Source organism: Pongo pygmaeus, chromosome 3 (genome assembly GCF_028885625.2).
Source record: "Pongo pygmaeus isolate AG05252 chromosome 3, NHGRI_mPonPyg2-v2.0_pri, whole genome shotgun sequence".
Lineage (NCBI taxonomy): Eukaryota > Metazoa > Chordata > Mammalia > Primates > Hominidae > Pongo > Pongo pygmaeus.
Genome location: NC_072376.2, coordinates 97,208,749 through 97,228,131, shown reverse-complemented (window position 1 = coordinate 97,228,131; position 19,383 = coordinate 97,208,749). Strand labels below are relative to the sequence as shown.

The following is a 19,383-nucleotide window of genomic DNA, read 5'->3' as shown; positions in this document are numbered from 1 at the left end:
TCACCACCGTAATCATGATGTGGAATATTTTCATCGTCTGGAAAGTTTCCTTGTCCTCCTTGCGGTCAGTCCTCCCCACCTTAACCCTTGCCCTGGCAACCACTAGTGTGTTTTAGTTTTGCCCTTTCTAGAACTTAATACACTGTAATCATATAGTATGTAGTTTTTTTGTATCTGGATTCTATCTAATCACTCCCCTCTTTACCAGGGGGAATGTGTTCCAAGGTCCCCAGTGGATACCTGAAACCACAGATAGTACCAAACCCTATATATTCTATGTTTTTCTTCCACATCATACATATGATAAAGTTGAATTTATAAATTTGTCACAGTAAGAGATGAACAACAATAATAGTAAAATATAACAATTATAGCAATATACAATAATAAAAGTTATGTAAATGTTGTGTGCTCTCTCTTGAGAGCATGAGCACTCTCTCTCTCTCAGAATATCTTATTGTATGTAATGTTTTCAGACTGTAATTAACCATGGGTAACTGAAACCACAGAAAATAAAACCATGAAAATGAGGGGAATATTGTAATACTTTGGAGAATCACCTATGTTATTGCGTGTATCAGAAGTTTGTTCCTTTTTAATGCTGGGTATTATTTCATTGTTTGGATATTCCAGAATTTGTGTATCTCTTCACCAGTTGATGGACATTTATTTGACTATCAGGAATAAAGCTACAGTGGACATTTATATAAAACAAATCTTTCTGTGGACATACGTTTTCATTTCTTTTAGCTAAACGCAGAGCAGTTAAAGTGCTAGATCATATGGTAAATGTATGTTTAACTTTATAAGAAACTGCCAGAGTATTTTCTAAAGTGGCTGTCCAATTTTTGCATTCACATCAGTAATGTCAGTTCCAGTTGCTTGATGCTGTCAGTAACACTTGGTATTGTTAGTTCTTTTAATTTTAGACATTCTACTAAGTATGTAATAATGCCTAATTGTTATTTTAATTTTCGTTTTTCTAATTGACTAATGAAGTTTTGCATTTTTTATGTACTTTGTCACCATCTGTTTCTCCACCTTGGTTCAGGTCTCTGAGCCCATTGTTTGATAGGGTTGTTTTACTGGAGTTATAAGAGTTCTTTAGATATTCTGTATAAGTTCTTTATCCCTTAATATGTATTTTGGAAGTGTGTTCTCTTAGTTTTGACTTGCTGGGTTTTTTTTAATGCATCTTTTGAGAAATGGAAGTTTTAAATTTTGATGAAGTCCAGTTTTTCATTTTAATAATATTTTGTGATTGTTTTTCTCCTATTGAAAAAATCTTTACTTCAGATTCACAAAGATCTCTTGTTTTCTTCTAATGTTTTCTTTATCCAGTGTTTCATATTTTAACTTTTAAATTAAGGTCTATGGTACATTTTAAGTTATTATCATAGAGGGTAGAAAGTAAGGGTTTCTTTTTTAATATGGGTATCTGAATGTGCCAAGACCCTTTGTTGAAAATATCATATATGACTACATATATCTGAGACACTTTCTGAATTTTGTTTGATTGATCCATGTGCCTGTGCTTAAGCCAATACCACACTGTGTTGATTGCTGTAGCTTTATAATAAGCCTTAAAATCAGGTCACTTAAGTTGTCCAGTTTTGTTCTTTCTTCTCAGAATCATATTGGCTATTCTAAGTCTTTTGATTTTCCATATAAATTAATAATCATGTGAACTATTTTTTCGAAAAGCTGCTGAGATGTTGATTATTCTTTTCCAGACATCTTTACTTTTTATATTATGTAGGTAACCAAAAAACAAACTTAGATAGACTGATAGACACAGGAAACAAAGATAAATTTTTGGTATTTGCCATACATGTAATAAATATATATATTATAAACAAGAAATTAGAAAATTGAAATCATATATAGACTGGAGATTTTTTTAATTTCCTGTGTTTTTAAGAAATGTCCAAGTCAAGATTTCTGAGCATTCTTTTTTGTTTGTTTGTTTGTTTGTTTATTTTACAGACTGGATTGCTTTCTGTCGCCCAGGCTGAAGTGCAGTGGTGTGATCATAGCCCACTGCAACCTCAAACTCCTGGGCTCAAGCAATCCTCCTGCCTCAGCCTCCTGAGTAGCTAGAACTACAGGCACATGGCCACCATCCCCAGCTAAATTTTTTTTTTTTTAATCTCCTGTAGAAATGGAGGTGGTCTTGCTATGTTACCCAGGCTAGTCTAGAACTTCTGGCCTCAGGCAATCTTCCCAAAGTGCTAGGACTACTGGTGTGAGCTACTGCCCCCAGCCCTGAGCATTCTTTCTGCTCCATTTACTAATTTTGGTAGTTCTCTGGTTTATACTCTTTCTAAAATCCAGCTTATTCTGTCAGACACTATGTTAATTTTTTGGTCATACTTGGAAATGCCATATACTCCTAATAGCTATTGTTCTGGGGACTCCTTTTATAGGCAAGCTGCTTATTTTCATGTACTTCAAATAGAACTTTCTGTCTTAATTTCTTTATAATTATTATCACTAATTTGCCTCACCAGAGCCATGTATAAAGTTTTTTTTCCCCCCATTTGGTATGTTTGAATAGCTGGCCATAAATTGCTTTAACAAATGTCTATATGAAGAAATTGTACTGTTAGCTAGAAAACAAAACAAACTTCCAGCTTAAAATTTATAAAAATCACAGTGTTCTAATTATAAAGGAAAACTGGAATTTAGAAAAATTTTCCCCTCCTGTTTTCCTGCTTCATTATTGCTGCTCTCAGGCCTGTAACTTCTTCAGCCTCAAAGTCTTTTTAAATTGAGAGACAGCTGTCCTTATAATCAAAATCAATCTCATAGATAATAAAACTACCACACATTTCCAAACTCTGAAGCATGGATGTTTATAATATGCTTTTATTCCCTCTAAAACAGTCTTAACTTTTCAACATACACTATTTTGGAATTGAAATATTCATAATAATGCATTAAAATTTTAATCAGTGTTATTTTTAATTAAATGATTTGAACCTGATGAAGAAAAATCAGACTTTTTGTGAAAACAGGGTTATGTTCTTAGTAAATAATTGATGTGTTTAAACAGACTAGTTTGCCATCATTAAAATATCACATAGTACCTACTTTTATGTTTTTCTTTTCTGTTTTAGGTCACAGTGTGAGGAACGTCCAGGCCTTTGCAGTTCTTCAGAATGCATTTTTAAAAGCAAAAACCAGCTTCCTTGCCCAAATCATCCTTGATGCTATCACAAATATTTACATGGCCGACAGTGCCAATTACTTCATCCTAGAGTCACAGCACACATTGTCACAGTTTGCAGAGAAGATTTCTAAACTCCCAGAAGTACAAAACAAATACTTTGAGATGCTGGAGTTTGTTGTTTTTAGCTTAAATTATATACCTTGTAAAGAACTTATTAGTGTCAGTATCCTCTTAAAATCTAGCTCTTCTTATCACTGTAGCATTATTGCAATGAAAACACTTCTTAAGTTTACAAGACATGACTACATATTTAAAGATGTGTTCAGGGAGGTTGGCCTTTTGGAGGTCATGGTAAACCTTTTGCATAAATATGCTGCCCTGTTGAAGGATCCAACTCAGGCACTAAATGAACAAGGTAAAGTATTGTCTGTAACTTTATTTTTATTTGAAAAGGGGTTCAAAACAGAGTTTTTTGTTCTTGTTCACATTCTTTGGTTATTGATTTCAATGACTTCCTAATGTGTATTATTGTGACATATTAGTGAACTATATTTTCCAAAAGATTTACAGGTTCATTCAACCTCTGTTAGGTAATTGGGGAGGAGGAAGCTAGAATTATATGAGTGTATTGGAGAAAGTTTAAAGGAAGGTAAAAACTGAGGGAAAACGTGTATGATCCACATGACTAGTATCTACTGCCTTCTGCTTCTAAGAGCAAGTTTTAAAAGCTTCTGAAAATAATCAGATTTATTATTAATTACAACTAATAAATATAGTTAAATGTATAGTTACTTCAATGTGTTTTTATTGTACAGAGCAAATACATATATTTAATGATGTTATATACACAATGTATTATCATTGGGTACCTCTCTGATAAATCTGATAAAAGTACAGTAGTATCTGTCAATTAATAAGTATTAAATGTGAATTAATACAGGTTGAATAGGTAGCTTTATTCATGAACTTTTCTCTCTTTTTGGTGTATCAAAATCTAGCGTTCTCCTGTTGACATCCTTTATTAGGAAAACCCTCTGTGAAGAGAATATATTTAACCTTTGCATTTTCATTTTTAATATTTATTAGATAACGGCCACTTGCAAGCATACCGAAATAAAACTGTTAATATTGATTTTGAGCCTACTTTTGCCAAATGTTGGACACATGCATCGTTTTAGAGATTATATTATATCTGTCATATTAAGGGTAAAACTGAATACTGAAGAAATAAAGAAATTATTACAGTAAAACAGAATCAAAAAATAAGCTTATCACTTTTGTAATTTGGACCTTTGAACCTTTTTTTAGGGGACTCAAGAAATAATAGTTCAGTCGAAGACCAAAAACACCTGGCTTTATTGGTTATGGAGACCTTGACAGTGCTTCTTCAAGGATCAAACACAAATGCAGGTAATTTTAAAAGCCGCAAGCAAATACTTTGGGAGATTACCACTGATTACATCTTCTGTGGTGATTCTTGCTTCTGAAATCTTCCTGTCACTTAAGAGAAAAAACTATTGATTCAGTGATGGTACCCGTCATGTCCCTAAAAATGCAGTACTTTTGACCATCAGGAGCACCTTGATGACAAAACATATAACATTGTTACTATTTCAAAATGATGTTTAAATTGCTTTTTATAATGTCTTGTGTTGACAGTATTCTTTTAATTTTTTATTGATACACTCTTACTCAAGTTGCTATTTAAATTCTTTCTAAAATATTTTTTTACACAGTGATTTAAAGAATATTTTTAGTACTACAAGTTAGAGTATTATGATGTTACAACCTTCAGGAAATACTGAACAATGATTCTTTAATAAAACGTAATCTCTCCAAGGTTAATTAACTTTACTAAATATTTTGTTTAATTTTGGTCTCAATTTCTCTTTTATCCTTTTCTACCTGTCATTAACAGGTAGCCTAACTATATTTATAAAATATCACTCTTGCTTTTTAAAAAAGATTACTTGAGATTTTAATTAACATCAAACAACTCTCAGGTAATCAGGTCAGTACAGCTTGAGAGGAATAATGAGGGAAAATGAGTTCAGATTAGTAGGCTGGGCCCAAATCATAGGGAGCTTTTTAGGCCATGGTAAGGAGCTTGAAATATATTTTAAGTGTTATGGAAAGCCATGGATGAATGAACCCCATGCACAAATGCATGACTGTTTGCCTGAATGCAGAGAAACTCAGCATTCATCATATTTAAAATATATTGCATATCCCAGGTACCATGCTAGCTAGGTGTTAGAATAACACCTAGATGCTAAGGTAAGATCATTCTTGCTCCCTGGGGATTAGAATCTATTGAAGAAAAATGTAGACACATAATTACAGAAGTAATTAGTCTAATACAACTTTGGCAAATGCTAAGATAGACTTGAATGAATTTAACAGGTAATTGAAACAATGAGTATGATGACTTTTAATGAATACTATAGTAACATTTTGTCAATGCATAATCTTATTTCCACTAACTAGGTTTAGTTAACTGAGATACTCAGAAACATAATAAAGATAGACTAACAGGAATTTGCTCAGTAAATTAGCTTTCCTTGAGACGACCTAGAAGTTGCACAGGAAGAGATTGGACAATTGGAGAGCTTACTCTGTATGACTAAAAGTCACTTAGTACATATCCCAAAGTGCCAAACAATTTCATACAATTCTTTTCAGTTTTTCTTTTCCCAGTATGAAAGATGTTACTAGCTGTGTGATGTTAGGCATTTAAAACAGTACTTTACTCATAGTTTAAGTATTTAAATAATATTAGCCATTATGATTATCTAATCTAAACAGGCCTTCAGGTAATGAAAGGATGTCACAAATTCCATGTGCTGAATCTCAAGCACACGACTTAGACTGAATTCATGATCTTATAATTTTTATAAAGTTAACAAATAGCCACTAAGCAGAGAGGACAGTGGCTGCTATAGCAGAATACAGTGTTTCAGTAAACGTTTATTGAAACACAAATCAGGAGAAAATCCAGTAGTCATGGAAGACCAAACATAAGCAATAATAGTAAGACTGTTTGTTATAAACCATAATAGAGATATAAACAAGATGTCCTAAAAACATAAGGGATAGAAGAATTACTTAGAGGAAATACTAATTAGTGATTTCAATCACTGGGCCCATTTTTTTTTAATACTGGAGGATGATATTAATATTTGATGTGAGAACAGTATCACTTGTGAGCAGGAGCACAGGCTTACAGAGCTGGGCTGTGTAGGCATACATCCTTTTCTGTTGCTTACTAGCTGTATGACTTTGACCGCCTTACCTCTATATGGTAGGGGATGAGTATTAAGTAAGTCAATCTGTGTAAAGGCTTTGGAGCAGTAACAATGACACATGCTTTCTGTTGCAGAATTTGTCACTTTTTGTTCTTATGCTCTACCTGTGCAACAAAACATGTTGGTTCCTTGTAATTTTTCCCATGGTGGAATAATTTATTCCATTCCTTTCTTGCTACTATTTTGGAAGCCATGTTCATTTAAATCTCCTTTATTTAGGCTATTGTTCCTCTGAAAGCCTTTTACATAAGTTGATTACAATAGAGAGTCTCCTGGCGTCTGCCTAAGAGACTTGTGAATGTTCTAGATTTTGAGAACTTGGACATGGTGAACATATCATGGCATTAATCTTGCATTAAGGAAATGTAGAGAAAATTTGCGTATACCTTTGCTGACAACCTGCTGTGCAAATTTGTATTGTAATTTAAAAGGTGAAATAGTTGGGTAGGTTTTATTTACATTATTTTGAGTTACTTTACCTACAAAAAATAGCTGAATGTTAATTCATCTGACTTGTCTCAGAATATTTTAAAGTAGCCATTGTTGGACTTTTTCTCCTTCCTTCAAGGAATTTTTCGAGAATTTGGAGGTGCAAGATGTGCACATAATATAGTAAAGTACCCTCAATGCCGGCAGCATGCCCTGATGACTATCCAGCAGCTGGTGCTCTCCCCAAATGGGGACGATGACATGGGCACTCTCCTGGGGCTAATGCATTCAGCCCCACCGACGGAATTGCAGTTGAAGACTGATATTTTAAGGGTAAGTTTGATAAATGTGTTTCCCCTCTTTTACTACTAAAATCTGTGGTTATTTTTAGATGATCTGTATTTAAGTTAGAGACAGGGAAATTTTAAAAAATCCAAATTACCCAAGAAACCTCACAACTTTGTACACATTAGGAACTTGGAAAAACTCCAGTCATTTATGTCTTTCAGTATATATTTTTCTTCTGCTGATAAACCTTTGCAGTAATTATCTTGACTTACTGGAACTCTTAAATTAAATATTAGTGAAGTATAGGATCTTAATACTAAATATGTATATTTTCTGTTCAATTAAATTCACTCATAGTGTTATGCATCTGTGAAATGAATGTTAGATTTGGCATTTTATACACATGCATGCATATATGTGTGTATGTAAGTAATGGATAATCTAGTAGATATCAAACAATATACCAGGAGTTTTACATATGCTTTTATCATTTACTCCTTAGTAATACTGTAAAGTAAGTAGCACCCTGTTTTGCAGATGAGAAAACTTAGGTTTAGAGAAATCATATAACATGGATATTGTTCACTTAAGTGACTTTTAATTAGTAGAACTGACCCCCAGATTTCAATACCCATTTTATTTCCACAGCACCATTGTTTTATACAGATTTATACACTCACATTCTCTCATATTACAGAAGTTATTGATATTGTAAGAAATTTTTAGAATCAAACTATAATCGAATGTTTCACTTTCATTTAGAAGTGAATTTAGTAATGCAAGTAAGGCGTAATGGAAAAGTAAAGACTATTAAATATTAAATGATATATTTTAAAAATTTCCAAGTTCCAGATATAACAGTAGCTAACATTTATTGACTGCTTTCTATTAGTACTGTTGTATGCATTTATGTGCATCTACTTATTTAATCCTTATGATAAAAATAAATACTATTAGTGTCCCTGCTTTACATATTGTAAACTGAAACACAGACTGGTTGAAAAATTTTCCCAAGTTCTATATGTCTGTCTAGTAGGTAGAGGAGCCTAGATCTGAACCCATGTAGTCTCTTTGTAAAGCTGTGCTTTCAACTTATGTGCTGTGAATAATAGTTGTTTTAATAAAAAGAGACATAGCCTTCTCTTTTTGTGACTAAAAACCTGCTCTTGTATTTAAATAATATCTGAGTAAAGTGAAAGAAGTCCATTAAAATTTATGTTCTTTAATTTATTGATTGATGCAAGGTTTCTAAATACAATTTTCCATTATAAGAATTCAGGCCTCCTTGATTCCAGGACTAGGGCAGAGAAAGAAACAAAACGAGCCTAAAACATTTCAGTTAGCCTTGAAAAAGTAAAGAAGAGATCAAAGAAAATAAGCAATTAAGTAAGTACAATCAAACAGAGAAGAGGAAAAACTCTTACTTATAGTCAAAAGTCAAAGAAAATCACAATTTATGAACTATAGTAATAATTGATTCAAGTAAAATTCATCACTGGCTACTAAAGATAGTAGATGAAAGTTTTAGAACTGAAAGGATTTTTGCATACTCTTAAATTTTATCCTTAAAAGATATTTCTTAATTTTGAGTGCTAAAATACTAGCTTTACAATGTACCCTACCTTAACTAAATGATCAGCATTAACTTTGCCAGTGATGGACAAATGAACAGCATACACCTCCTGATAGGAAGCACTGAGAAAAATTCAGCTCATTTTTGTACTTTTTCCTCCGAAAAGTATATAATATGAATCTGATTATTAGAAAACATCAGATAAATCCTAATTGGAGGACTTTCTATGAAATAATTGGCGTAAACTCTTAAAAAAATGAGATGAAATGAAATTAAAAATGACTTAGGAACTGTTCCAAAAAGTAGAGGTTGAAGTGACTACTGAATATAGTACATGAACTTGAATTTTCGTTTGCTATGGAGGATATTATTGGGATTTGGAAAAAACACAAGGTCTGTAGATAAAATAATTGTATTGTTTGAACGTTAGTTCTGTGATTTTGAGCATTGTACTGTGAGTAGTAAGAGAATTCCTTTTTTTGAAAAACATTGAAGCTTTTAGGGGAAAAGGGAAGTGAAGAAAGAGAAATTAAGTAAAATGGTAATTTTTCAAGAATCTGAATGAAGGATATCTGTGAATTCTTTGAACTATTTATTTTTTTCTTCAAGTCTAAAATGACATTAAAATAATAACAGACAAACCAGTGGGTTTAACCTTGCTTCCAAGGCCCTTGTGACCCGACCTCCATTTCCTCTCACTTCCTCTACTAGTACTCTCACCTGTAGATGAGGAAAACATTTTTCCTCTACCTGCTGAGTTCTTAACTAGGACAGACCAGTGTTACAAAAGACAAATTAACAAGAGAAAAACAAACAGAAGTTTATTAACATGTCTACCTCATATGTACATGGGAGACAACCAGGGAAAGATGACTAATTCTCAAAGAGGTGGCTTAGAACTCCATTTTGTATGGTAGTCCCCCCATATCTTCGGGGGAATACTTTCTAAGACCCCCCCAGAAGTGTCTGAAACTGCAGATAGTACGGAATTCTATATATACTATGTTTTTTTCCTGTGTATATTCATACCTGTGATAACATTTAATTTATAAATTAGGCACAGTAAGAGATTAACAACAATAACCAATAATAAGATAGAATAATTATAACAATATGCCAATGTCACTACTCTTGTGCTTTGGGGCCACTATTAAGTAAAATAAGGGTTACTTGAACACAGGGACTGGGAAACCTCCACAGTTGCTCTGATAACCGAGACTCTGCTCAGTGACTAATGGGCAGGTGGCTTTTGCAGCATATGTACACTGGACACAGGGATGAGTCACAGTGGTGTGGGGCAGTGTGAGACTTCATCATGTTACTCTGAACGATACACAATTTAAGACTTTTGAATTGATGTTTCTGGTTTTTTTCATTCAATATTTTCAGGCCAAGTTTGAGCACAGGTAACTAAAATGAAGGAAAGCAAAACTGCAGAGAAGGGAGACCACTGCATAGCATTCTCTGCAAAGAACTGTACATTTTTAGAGAAATGATGACATAAAGGAAAAGGACTCTAGGGATATCAACTTGTGGGAAGGCAAATAAATGGTAGATAAAGAATAGTTGGTAGTTTGTTGTGTGCATTTCTTTGCTGTCTCCAGGCTGGGAAGGGTCTGACTTCATCAAACAGGGGATGGCAGAGAGTTTTCTTATATCTACTTCTTCCCAATTGCCTTCAACTGAAAATAATCCTTATGCCATAGTGGCATATTTTGGGGTGGCATATACTAGTTTCCTACATACCCCATTCTAGCCACAGACATTAGTAGTTATTACTTCTATTTTCTTTTACTTTTATTCAATTAAATATTTCATTGGTAATGAAAAAATAGCATTTCTTTCTTTATGCTGTCATATATTTCATCATGTTTTGATGGTGTATAATGACAATTTTGAATATGCATCTTAAAAGCAAGATTAATCTCACCACAATTTATCTCTTAGACAAAAAGAATATCCACATGAGTGTCAATATTTGAAGAACATTTTATATTTGAAGGAATTGTTGGGAGAATATAGATGGCTTCAAAAGATGCTAAGGTTGCCAACTTTTTTTAACATACCATTTTCTCCTCTTTTGGTACCTTATTAATTGGATTTTTTAATATTGATAAGTAAAGCCAACAAGAAGTAATTGGCTGACCCGTAATTTTGAGGCAGTGTTCTGGTTAATGTTAGTTACTGATTCTCAGGCTGGAGGAGGGCAGGAGAGGGTCATGATATTTTGCATTTACTGATTTCCAGGGTAAAAATACTCGCATTGTGGCCTATTCAGTCAACTAATGTGCCACTGAATGTGGACTGGAAAGAGTTGCACAGTAGTACACCATTATGTAGCATTTCCTCATGCAGATACGTAAAAGCCTAGATAATAGTAAAATTCAGAAAATAATTAGAAACTGATCAGTTTTGAGTATTTTGTCTTTAAAATACTTAGTTGTAAATTTGTTACTTAATTTTTAATTATGATTGTACGTTTAACAACTGACTTACAAAATTCTTGAAAATATGGCACTTGACCTCTTGAGAGCTGGTATGAGCTAGCTCTGGCATTCTGCTTTGAAGGGAAAAAGTAGCGTTGAGAGCCAGTAGGGAAAATTTGGGTTCTCAGTTTCAATTTCCATTTTTACTTCATTCAGAATTGCTTCTTAGTGCCTCCATTCAACTGACATATACCACAGACCTATGTAATTTAATTTCTAATTACATAGTGCCTCCATTCAACTGACATATACCACAGACCAATGTCATTTAATTTGTAATTATTTATACACAAACCTGACATTCCATGACATGTCATGGAAATTCTCCTGATGCACAAATTTGAATTGTATGAATTGTATTTATGCAAATATAAGTAATATATAGCTGATTTTGTCTAATTAACCAAGCAGCCTCCAGATCTCATTGCAACTTTGGTGTTTGCTACTCGTCATCATTTATTGATGTAAGTGGGAAGTTACATTATTCATGGTATTTGAAATTTTTCAAATACTGAGATTGTGCTGGGATAATGTCAGAGCGACAACAGATACCAGTTTTGAGGAAGTAGGAGGTGGGCCTGTCCAGAAGTACATAATATAAATTATTGGACTAAGGATTCATAAGCAGCAGTTTTTCTAACCTCAGTCATAATTCTAACCAGTGATAGCATTTTGTACATGTTACTTTAACTTTGAACTCACCCCTCCTCATCTATAAAATAATACTTGTCATATTTTTCTCCCAGTATGTTTTTGAAAATTGATGATAGTGATAGGTTTATATGCCGGGCACTTCTTTGAGGGTTTTTACATGTATTTCCTTTGAGGTTAGTTATTGTTGTTTCCATTTTACATAAGAGGAAACTGTGACACAGAAAGGTTAAGTAACTGGGATGGTTAAATACTTTTTAATGTTGAAGTCAGAATATGACCCCAAGCATCCTGAGTTCAGCCATCTTCAGCCTATGTTATAAGGAGTGTGTGTGTGTGTGTGTGTGTGTGTGTGTGTGTGTGTGTATGTGTGTTAAGTCTTGTTAATATGAGATATTTTAAGTATTCATATAGTTTATTAAATTTGACAAGATAGGGAAACTATATTGTTACCAGATACTAAAATGGAAATTTGTTGATTGAAGACTATAGGAAGAAACATTGTTTTTATATTTTATTTACATACAGATTGCGTATTTTCTGTCTTTTAAAATATTAAGGAATAGGTATGAACAATGAAATCTTCATAACTTCTGAAGTAGTATATGTCAAAAGGTGACTAATATATTAATACAGGTTGAGCATCCCTCATCCAAAAACCTGAAATTCAAAATGCTGCAATCTTTTTGAGTGTGGAAAATTCCACACCTGACCTCATGTGATGGTAAAGTTGCATGAACAAAATTATTTAAAATATTGTATAAAATTACCTTCAGGCTATGTGTATAAGGTATATATGAAACACATGAATTTTGTGTTTAGATAACTTACTGTATATGTGCAAATATTCCAAAATCCGAAACTTTTCTGGTGCCAAACACTTTAAATAATGGATACTCAACCTGTATGTAGCCTTTTCATTCTTCAGATACCATTAGAAATGTGTGAGATCTTTTAATAAAATGACTTTTTCAAATGCGATGATTGGACAGATTAGAAATTATATCTTAAGTTATAGTAGATACCCATTGTGCTACAATTAATGAAACAGAGGGCAAAGGAGTCCACTGTATCCATAAAAAAGATTTCAGCTTGCTGTTTGGGGCATAATGTCATGATTAAGTGCAGGAGTAGGGTAATTAGACTGCCTAGGTTTAAATTCTGCCTTTACCATTTTAATAAGTTGTATAGTCTTTGGAGAGTTATTTTACCACATTGGGCCTCAATTCCTTATCTATAAAGTGGAAATAATAATAGTACCTTACACATAGGATTGTTGAAAGGATTAAATAAGCTAGTGCATAAAAGCACCTAGAGTGCCTAGTACATAGCAAGTGCCTGATAAAATATTAGGTGATTTTGTAATGTGTTTTTTAAAATCATAAGCTGGCGAGGGCGGTGGCTCACACCTGTAATCCCAGCACTTTGGGAGGCAGAGGTGGGTGGATCACTTGAGGCCAGGAGTTTGAGACTAGCCTGGCCAATATGGTGAAACCCCATCTCTACTAAAAATACAAAAAATTAACTGGGCATAGTGGTGCGTGCCTGTAATCCCAGCTACTCAGGAGGCTGAGGCATGAGAATTGCTTGAACCCAGGAGGTGGAGGTTGCAGTGAGCCAAGATCGCGCCACAGCACTCCAAGCTGGGTGATAGAGCATGACTCTGTTTTTGTTTTTGTTTTTGTTTAAAAAAAAAAAACATAAGCTAAGTTAAAATTATGACAGTTCAGAAAGTAAATGTTTGATTTACTTATTTACTTCAGGTTTTCTTTCTTAAAGCTTACAGCTGTTTTGGGAAAAGCCATACTTTCAACCCTTAGGCTTCAGTTCATTTTGCAAAAGAGAATGTTTAATAAGTCTTCTAAAGTGAATCTGCTTTCTAAAGCATGAATATGGTCACTTTATATGAGACAAAAGACCTCAGATCTTGGCTGCTCTGACCATCTCTGTGATCCCTTCTAGAATTAATCAGTTTGTATACACAAAGTCGTAAGTTTTCATGATTGTGTAAAACTAGACTAGAAGATGTATTTTACTTACTTTGTAAAGTCACTGAATTCATTGATGTCATAATCAATTAAAGACTCTGGAAAAGCTTTTCAGCCAATATTTGGATGTAGCTTTATTCTATCAAAGAAATACGTGATAGTGTTTCCTAAAATTACCTTCAGCATTAATGTGGCTTTTTTTAATTAGCAAACTATTTGATATGCTTTATAGGACCATTTATTGGGTAAATGATAAAAACATGTCAGATTCATAGAATGTACAACCTCCATATACATGCATAGTGTTTTTTTTTTTTTGAATTATGTGTATTTTCGTTTGTTTTTTTCTTTTGTCTCCTGTAGGCCCTCCTGTCGGTCCTTCGAGAAAGCCATCGTTCAAGAACAGTTTTTAGGAAAGTTGGAGGATTTGTGTACATTACATCCTTGCTCGTTGCTATGGAAAGATCTTTGAGCTGTCCACCCAAGAATGGCTGGGAGAAAGTGAACCAGAATCAAGTGTTTGAACTTCTTCACACTGTGTTCTGCACGTTGACTGCAGCAATGCGCTATGAGCCAGCCAACTCTCATTTCTTCAAAACAGAGATTCAGTATGAGAAGTTGGCAGATGCTGTTCGATTTCTTGGCTGCTTCTCAGACCTAAGAAAAATAAGCGCCATGAATGTCTTCCCCTCAAATACACAGCCATTTCAGAGACTTTTAGAGGAAGATGTAGTCTCAATAGAATCAGTGTCACCCACGTTACGGCACTGCAGTAAACTTTTTATTTATCTTTACAAAGTAGCCACAGATTCTTTTGACAGGTATGGCTCTGCTCTGTCCTCTGAATTAAAGGGTGTATACTAAGCATGACTTCAACATTAAGACTTGAATTATGAGTTAATCCAAAAGAATATGAAAACAGATGACTCTTCTCCTGTTTGTTTGAGGTGTATCACTTTATTTTTGAATATTACTCTTGCTCTGGTATTGTTTTTTTTTTTTTTTAGCATGGAAGCCTGTGTACTATTTGTAAATTCAGGTTCAATTAGTTCTCATTGCAGTTATTGGAACAGTTTCTATGAAGTTTCCTTTAATGATAGTGTTTACTATTGTCTTTTTTCTTTTTAGCCTCAAAAGGTGCATCTGGACTTATTGATATGTGTTATCAACAGAACATCATTATGATTATTCTTATTTCCAGACACATACTCCATCATTCTCCACATATCGTACTCCTCAAAAAATGATAAAGTTCCCAAAGAGGGGTGTCAGTGTCTTGAACCGTCAAGTTCGAGAGGCCATCAGACTCAGTATTTACTCATTCCTTCATGAAATAAGTACTTAACAAAAACCTGCTGCATGCCAAGTCACTGTGCTAGGCATTGAGGATTCAGCTCTACACAGGGCTGTCTTGGTCCTTGCTATCTTTTAGCTAAAATATAGACACATAAATAAACAATTACATATAGTGTGACAAATTCTACAATGGGGGAATCCAGGGTTCTCAGGGAGATTGTAGGAGAGCCACTTCATCTAGATCACTTATTTTCAGTGCTTCAACTGTGTTTTCAATGAAGATGTCACTTTGAAAATAATACTTCTAATTTATGCCCCAAGCGTTATTGCTTTTAACTTACCATAGTTTTAATACATAAAATGAATGAACTGCCCTCATCAATAGACCATGTAACTCCATTGGCTAGAGCTTGTAATAGGTTTTGTGTCCTTTTCTGTGGAATATCTGCTTTGAAGTATCAACTGAGATATTTCCAGCTTCTTAACAAGATTTCTTAGTCCTCAGTATTTACATTTAAAAATCCAAACAACTATGACAACAATTGTAAAAAAAAAAAATTCGTTAAACTTCTGCTTTTCCCTATCTTGAAATAAAATGCATATGTATAGTTAACTTATCGAAAACACAGGACAGTGTGGTGTTCTAGGAATGAGCTATATAAATTTGTGTATTCAGATTCAACCTCTTTTCCCTTGATTTCTACTTATCCTAGTTAGAATACATCATTTTTAGTCACTGTCAAAAATAGGGCTTAGAGCACCCTGTTTAACAGATGTGTTAAATGTTAACATGAATGGAATAAGCATCTGCCGTGAGCATGCTTTTCTGTTTCATTCAGTGCTTGTGTTGTAGTCTTGTTCCTTGTTCCTGCTGAATATGGAAGATGTTCCTTATTAAACTTTTACTGGCATTTCTTGTGAAACTAACCAACTGCCAACCTGGTGTTCTCTTCTTCTAACCTCTCTAAACCACCCTGTCTGTTTTGTTGTCTGTAGTCGTGCAGAACAGATCCCTCCTTGCCTGACAAGTGAGTCTTCTCTCCCCTCTCCTTGGGGTACACCAGCTTTGTCCAGGAAAAGGTACTGATCATATAAGAGAAGTCAGTCTCTATTTGTGTGGGGTTTCTTTTTTTCTGTGCTTATTTATGTTAACATGTTGATTGTGTTTTGTGATTTCAGTTTTGGTTTTTTTTTTTTACTTTTGGGGTTTTGGGGGGTGTTTTTTAGATTTTAAAGATATCAATTTTTCATGAGAGTAAAATGTGTTGATGCTATGAAACTATGAAGGACATATATAATTTTGTCATCCAACTATTTTCATACTAAACTACACATTTTTGTTATAGAAAAAGCATGTCTTTTATTAAAAATAAGTTAGAAATGTAGACTTAATGTCTCTAAGTAGAATACTTTTCCACTTTTTTCTTTTTCTTTTTTTTTTTTTTTCTTTAAACGTTGGGATCATTCTTTGGTTTTTACTGTTATTCCAAAATGAATTTCATAGCACTGAAAGGAACTGTGTATTTTCTCCATCAGATTCAACCAATTGAAGTATGTTGCTGTTATGAAAAATGCTCACAGCTAAGCTTTGAAAAAGTTAGTAAAAAACCCACCCCAATACTTACTTTGATCAGTGCTTTGTAAATCTCTAAGCTGATCTAGTTGATCTTTTTAAAACTACCTTTAAAAAAATTCTACTCAAATTTTTAAAAACTACAGTTGATTGATGCAACCTGCACATAAAATGATCATGGTCTGCAGTTGGCCCCAAATACTTCATTACTTCTCCTGTTTTCCTCATAACCAAAAATAAGTCCTTAACTCTTACATTAATATTCTTTCACTGTGGCTTTTAAAAAATGAATCCCAAGGTTCTGCTATATTGTTGTTTTAATCTTATTACTGTTGTTCAGATTTTGAAACTTGAAGATAGTTGGAGTTAGTACTTCAAAAGTATTTGTTACGGATTCAGTATTTCAACATATTTGCATAGTAATATTAGGTATATGAAAAGATGTAATTTCATTTTTCTCTTAAATTTACACTTATAGCTTACTTTGCACAACAAACCGTGGCATGGTTCAGAATAGTCTTAAATGAATATAGGATTGTTCAGTATATTTGTGCTTAAAAACTGCAGTTTCTTTTTTTAAAAAAGCTGTTCCTAATTCAAGGAATGATAAACTAGATAAATTTGAGTTGATATGTATTTTTCTGTTGCTAAAATGGTCGAGGTAAAAAATGTGCATGTTTGAAAATTTGTGTTTGTTCATGAGCCCAAGGAATTACTGAATATTAGAGAAATAATTTCAATTAGTAGTTTAAATTGCTAAAAATCACAATTTAAAAATATGGTGATTATATCATAAATGAGTAAAGCCTTAAAATTTGCTGTTTAAAAACATTTAGTCCTTTTTAAGTATTAACCAAATGCCACAAAATAAAAATACACAGATTAAAAGGATACTTAAAAAAATACATCAGGGCCAGGTGCGGTGGCTCACACCTGTAATCCTAGCACTTTGGGAGGCCGAGGCGGGCGGATTGCCTGAGGTCAGGAGTTTAAGACCAGCCTGGCAACACGGCGAAACCCCATCTCTACTAAAATACAAAAAAAAAAATTAGCCGAGCATGGCAGCGTGCACCTGTAATCCCAGCTACTCGGGAGCTGAGTCAGGAGAACTGCAGGAACGCAGGAGGTGGAGGTTGCAGCGAGCCGAGATCACGGCACTGCACTCCAGCCTGGACTACAGAGCGAGACTCCATTTCCAAAAATACATCAGAAGTTTCTATGTATTTAAATGGTAATTTGACAAAGGGAAAACAGCATTTTCTTTTTATTCTTAAAGAGTTACTTAATGGCCTTAAATCAAAAACATATTGTCATCATTTACAGTGCAGCTCCATGTAGAGATACCAGGTCTTTGACTTAAGGGAAAACCGTCACTAAATCAGGAAAGCTAGCTGATTGAGCCCTAATCCGTGTGAATTCTCCATGAGTCTTTACAAGTTGACGTTACCCCAAGGACAGAAAGCCCGCTACTGTTCATGCTAATACTAAGATGATTGTTGACATTTTCAGGTTGCCATTCTATTCAGCTTGCATACATTTTGCTCAGTGGTAAGAATCATAAGCTAGTAAAGAATATTATGTTTTTTACTTCACAAATTCAAGTCTAGTAACTTGAAATTAGAATTTAAGTCACACTATTTCTAGAACCTCTCAACAAATTACATCAGCTTATAGACATCTTTTTCTTGTAGCAAAACATACTGGTTTTGTTGGCAAAAGGAGAAACCAAAATTTGACTGTGTTTTTATGGCTTGTGGAACACTCTCAGATGCTAAGGACATTTTGAGCTTGTGATACTTGTCTGACATGTAGTATCCAGGAGATTCTTCTCTAATTATTTAAGGATTGGGGGAAAATGAACTAGCCGACTTTATATTTGGAAAACTAAAACTCAAAACCTTTTTCATTGTTCATTATTCAGAAGGAATAATAGAACAGAATTATAGCTGAACAGTGTTCAATCAGAGTTAGAAGAAGTGAATACAAAATAATAATCAGAACTCTACAGAATATAACTGCAATGGAGCAAAAGGTGGCAAGTACTTGTTATTCTTCAAACATGGGATCCATTACTTAGTGCCTCTACACACCTGATGATAAGTTAAGCAAAGCAGATTCAGAATTTAAATATTATGTATTCCCAAAAGAGGTAGATGAATCTTAAATATATATGAGAATTTAGGTCGAAATATTAAATACCAACCAAATTATGAAATGTAATTTTATCCTATCTTTGCAAATGGTTAGTTCTTGCTTGGGAATTAACCATTTAATAAGCTTACCATAATTCCACAATTTAAAAAGTGATACCTGTGATGATACCTAGGTGATTTAATCAGAATTAATTTTGTATAATACCTATTGTAATACACCTAATTTTAGTTAATAAATACCATGTTTTAGATATCAGCAATGTTTGCAATATTTTTCTGGTTTGAAAACAATGAATGTAATTCCTTTTTCAGAATATTGCTTTCTTATATAAGATAAAAAAATGTACTACTGTAATAATTATATACAGGTTGAGTATTTCTTATCCAAAATACTTGGGACCAGAATTGTTTTAATTTCCAGTTTTTTGGATTTTGTAATATTTGCAATATATATAATGAGATATCTTGA

At 33.5% G+C, this 19,383-nt stretch overlaps 1 protein-coding gene across 8 annotated transcripts in view; it reads left to right on the top strand.

Moving 5' to 3' along the window:
* The window catches only part of WDFY3 (WD repeat and FYVE domain containing 3), a 298,737-nt gene that overhangs the window by 149,598 nt on the left and 129,756 nt on the right, over positions 1-19,383 (top strand). For 7 of the 8 annotated variants that reach the window (XM_063663839.1, XM_063663844.1, XM_054484306.2 and 4 more), the window contains 5 exons: positions 3,120-3,587; positions 4,481-4,582; positions 7,046-7,239; positions 14,256-14,713; positions 16,185-16,268. In XM_063663839.1, the coding sequence (XP_063519909.1) occupies positions 3,120-3,587; positions 4,481-4,582; positions 7,046-7,239; positions 14,256-14,713; positions 16,185-16,268 (1,306 nt within the window). The remainder of the gene's footprint in view (positions 1-3,119; positions 3,588-4,480; positions 4,583-7,045; positions 7,240-14,255; positions 14,714-16,184; positions 16,269-19,383) is intronic. The other variant, XM_063663843.1, reaches the window with a different exon arrangement.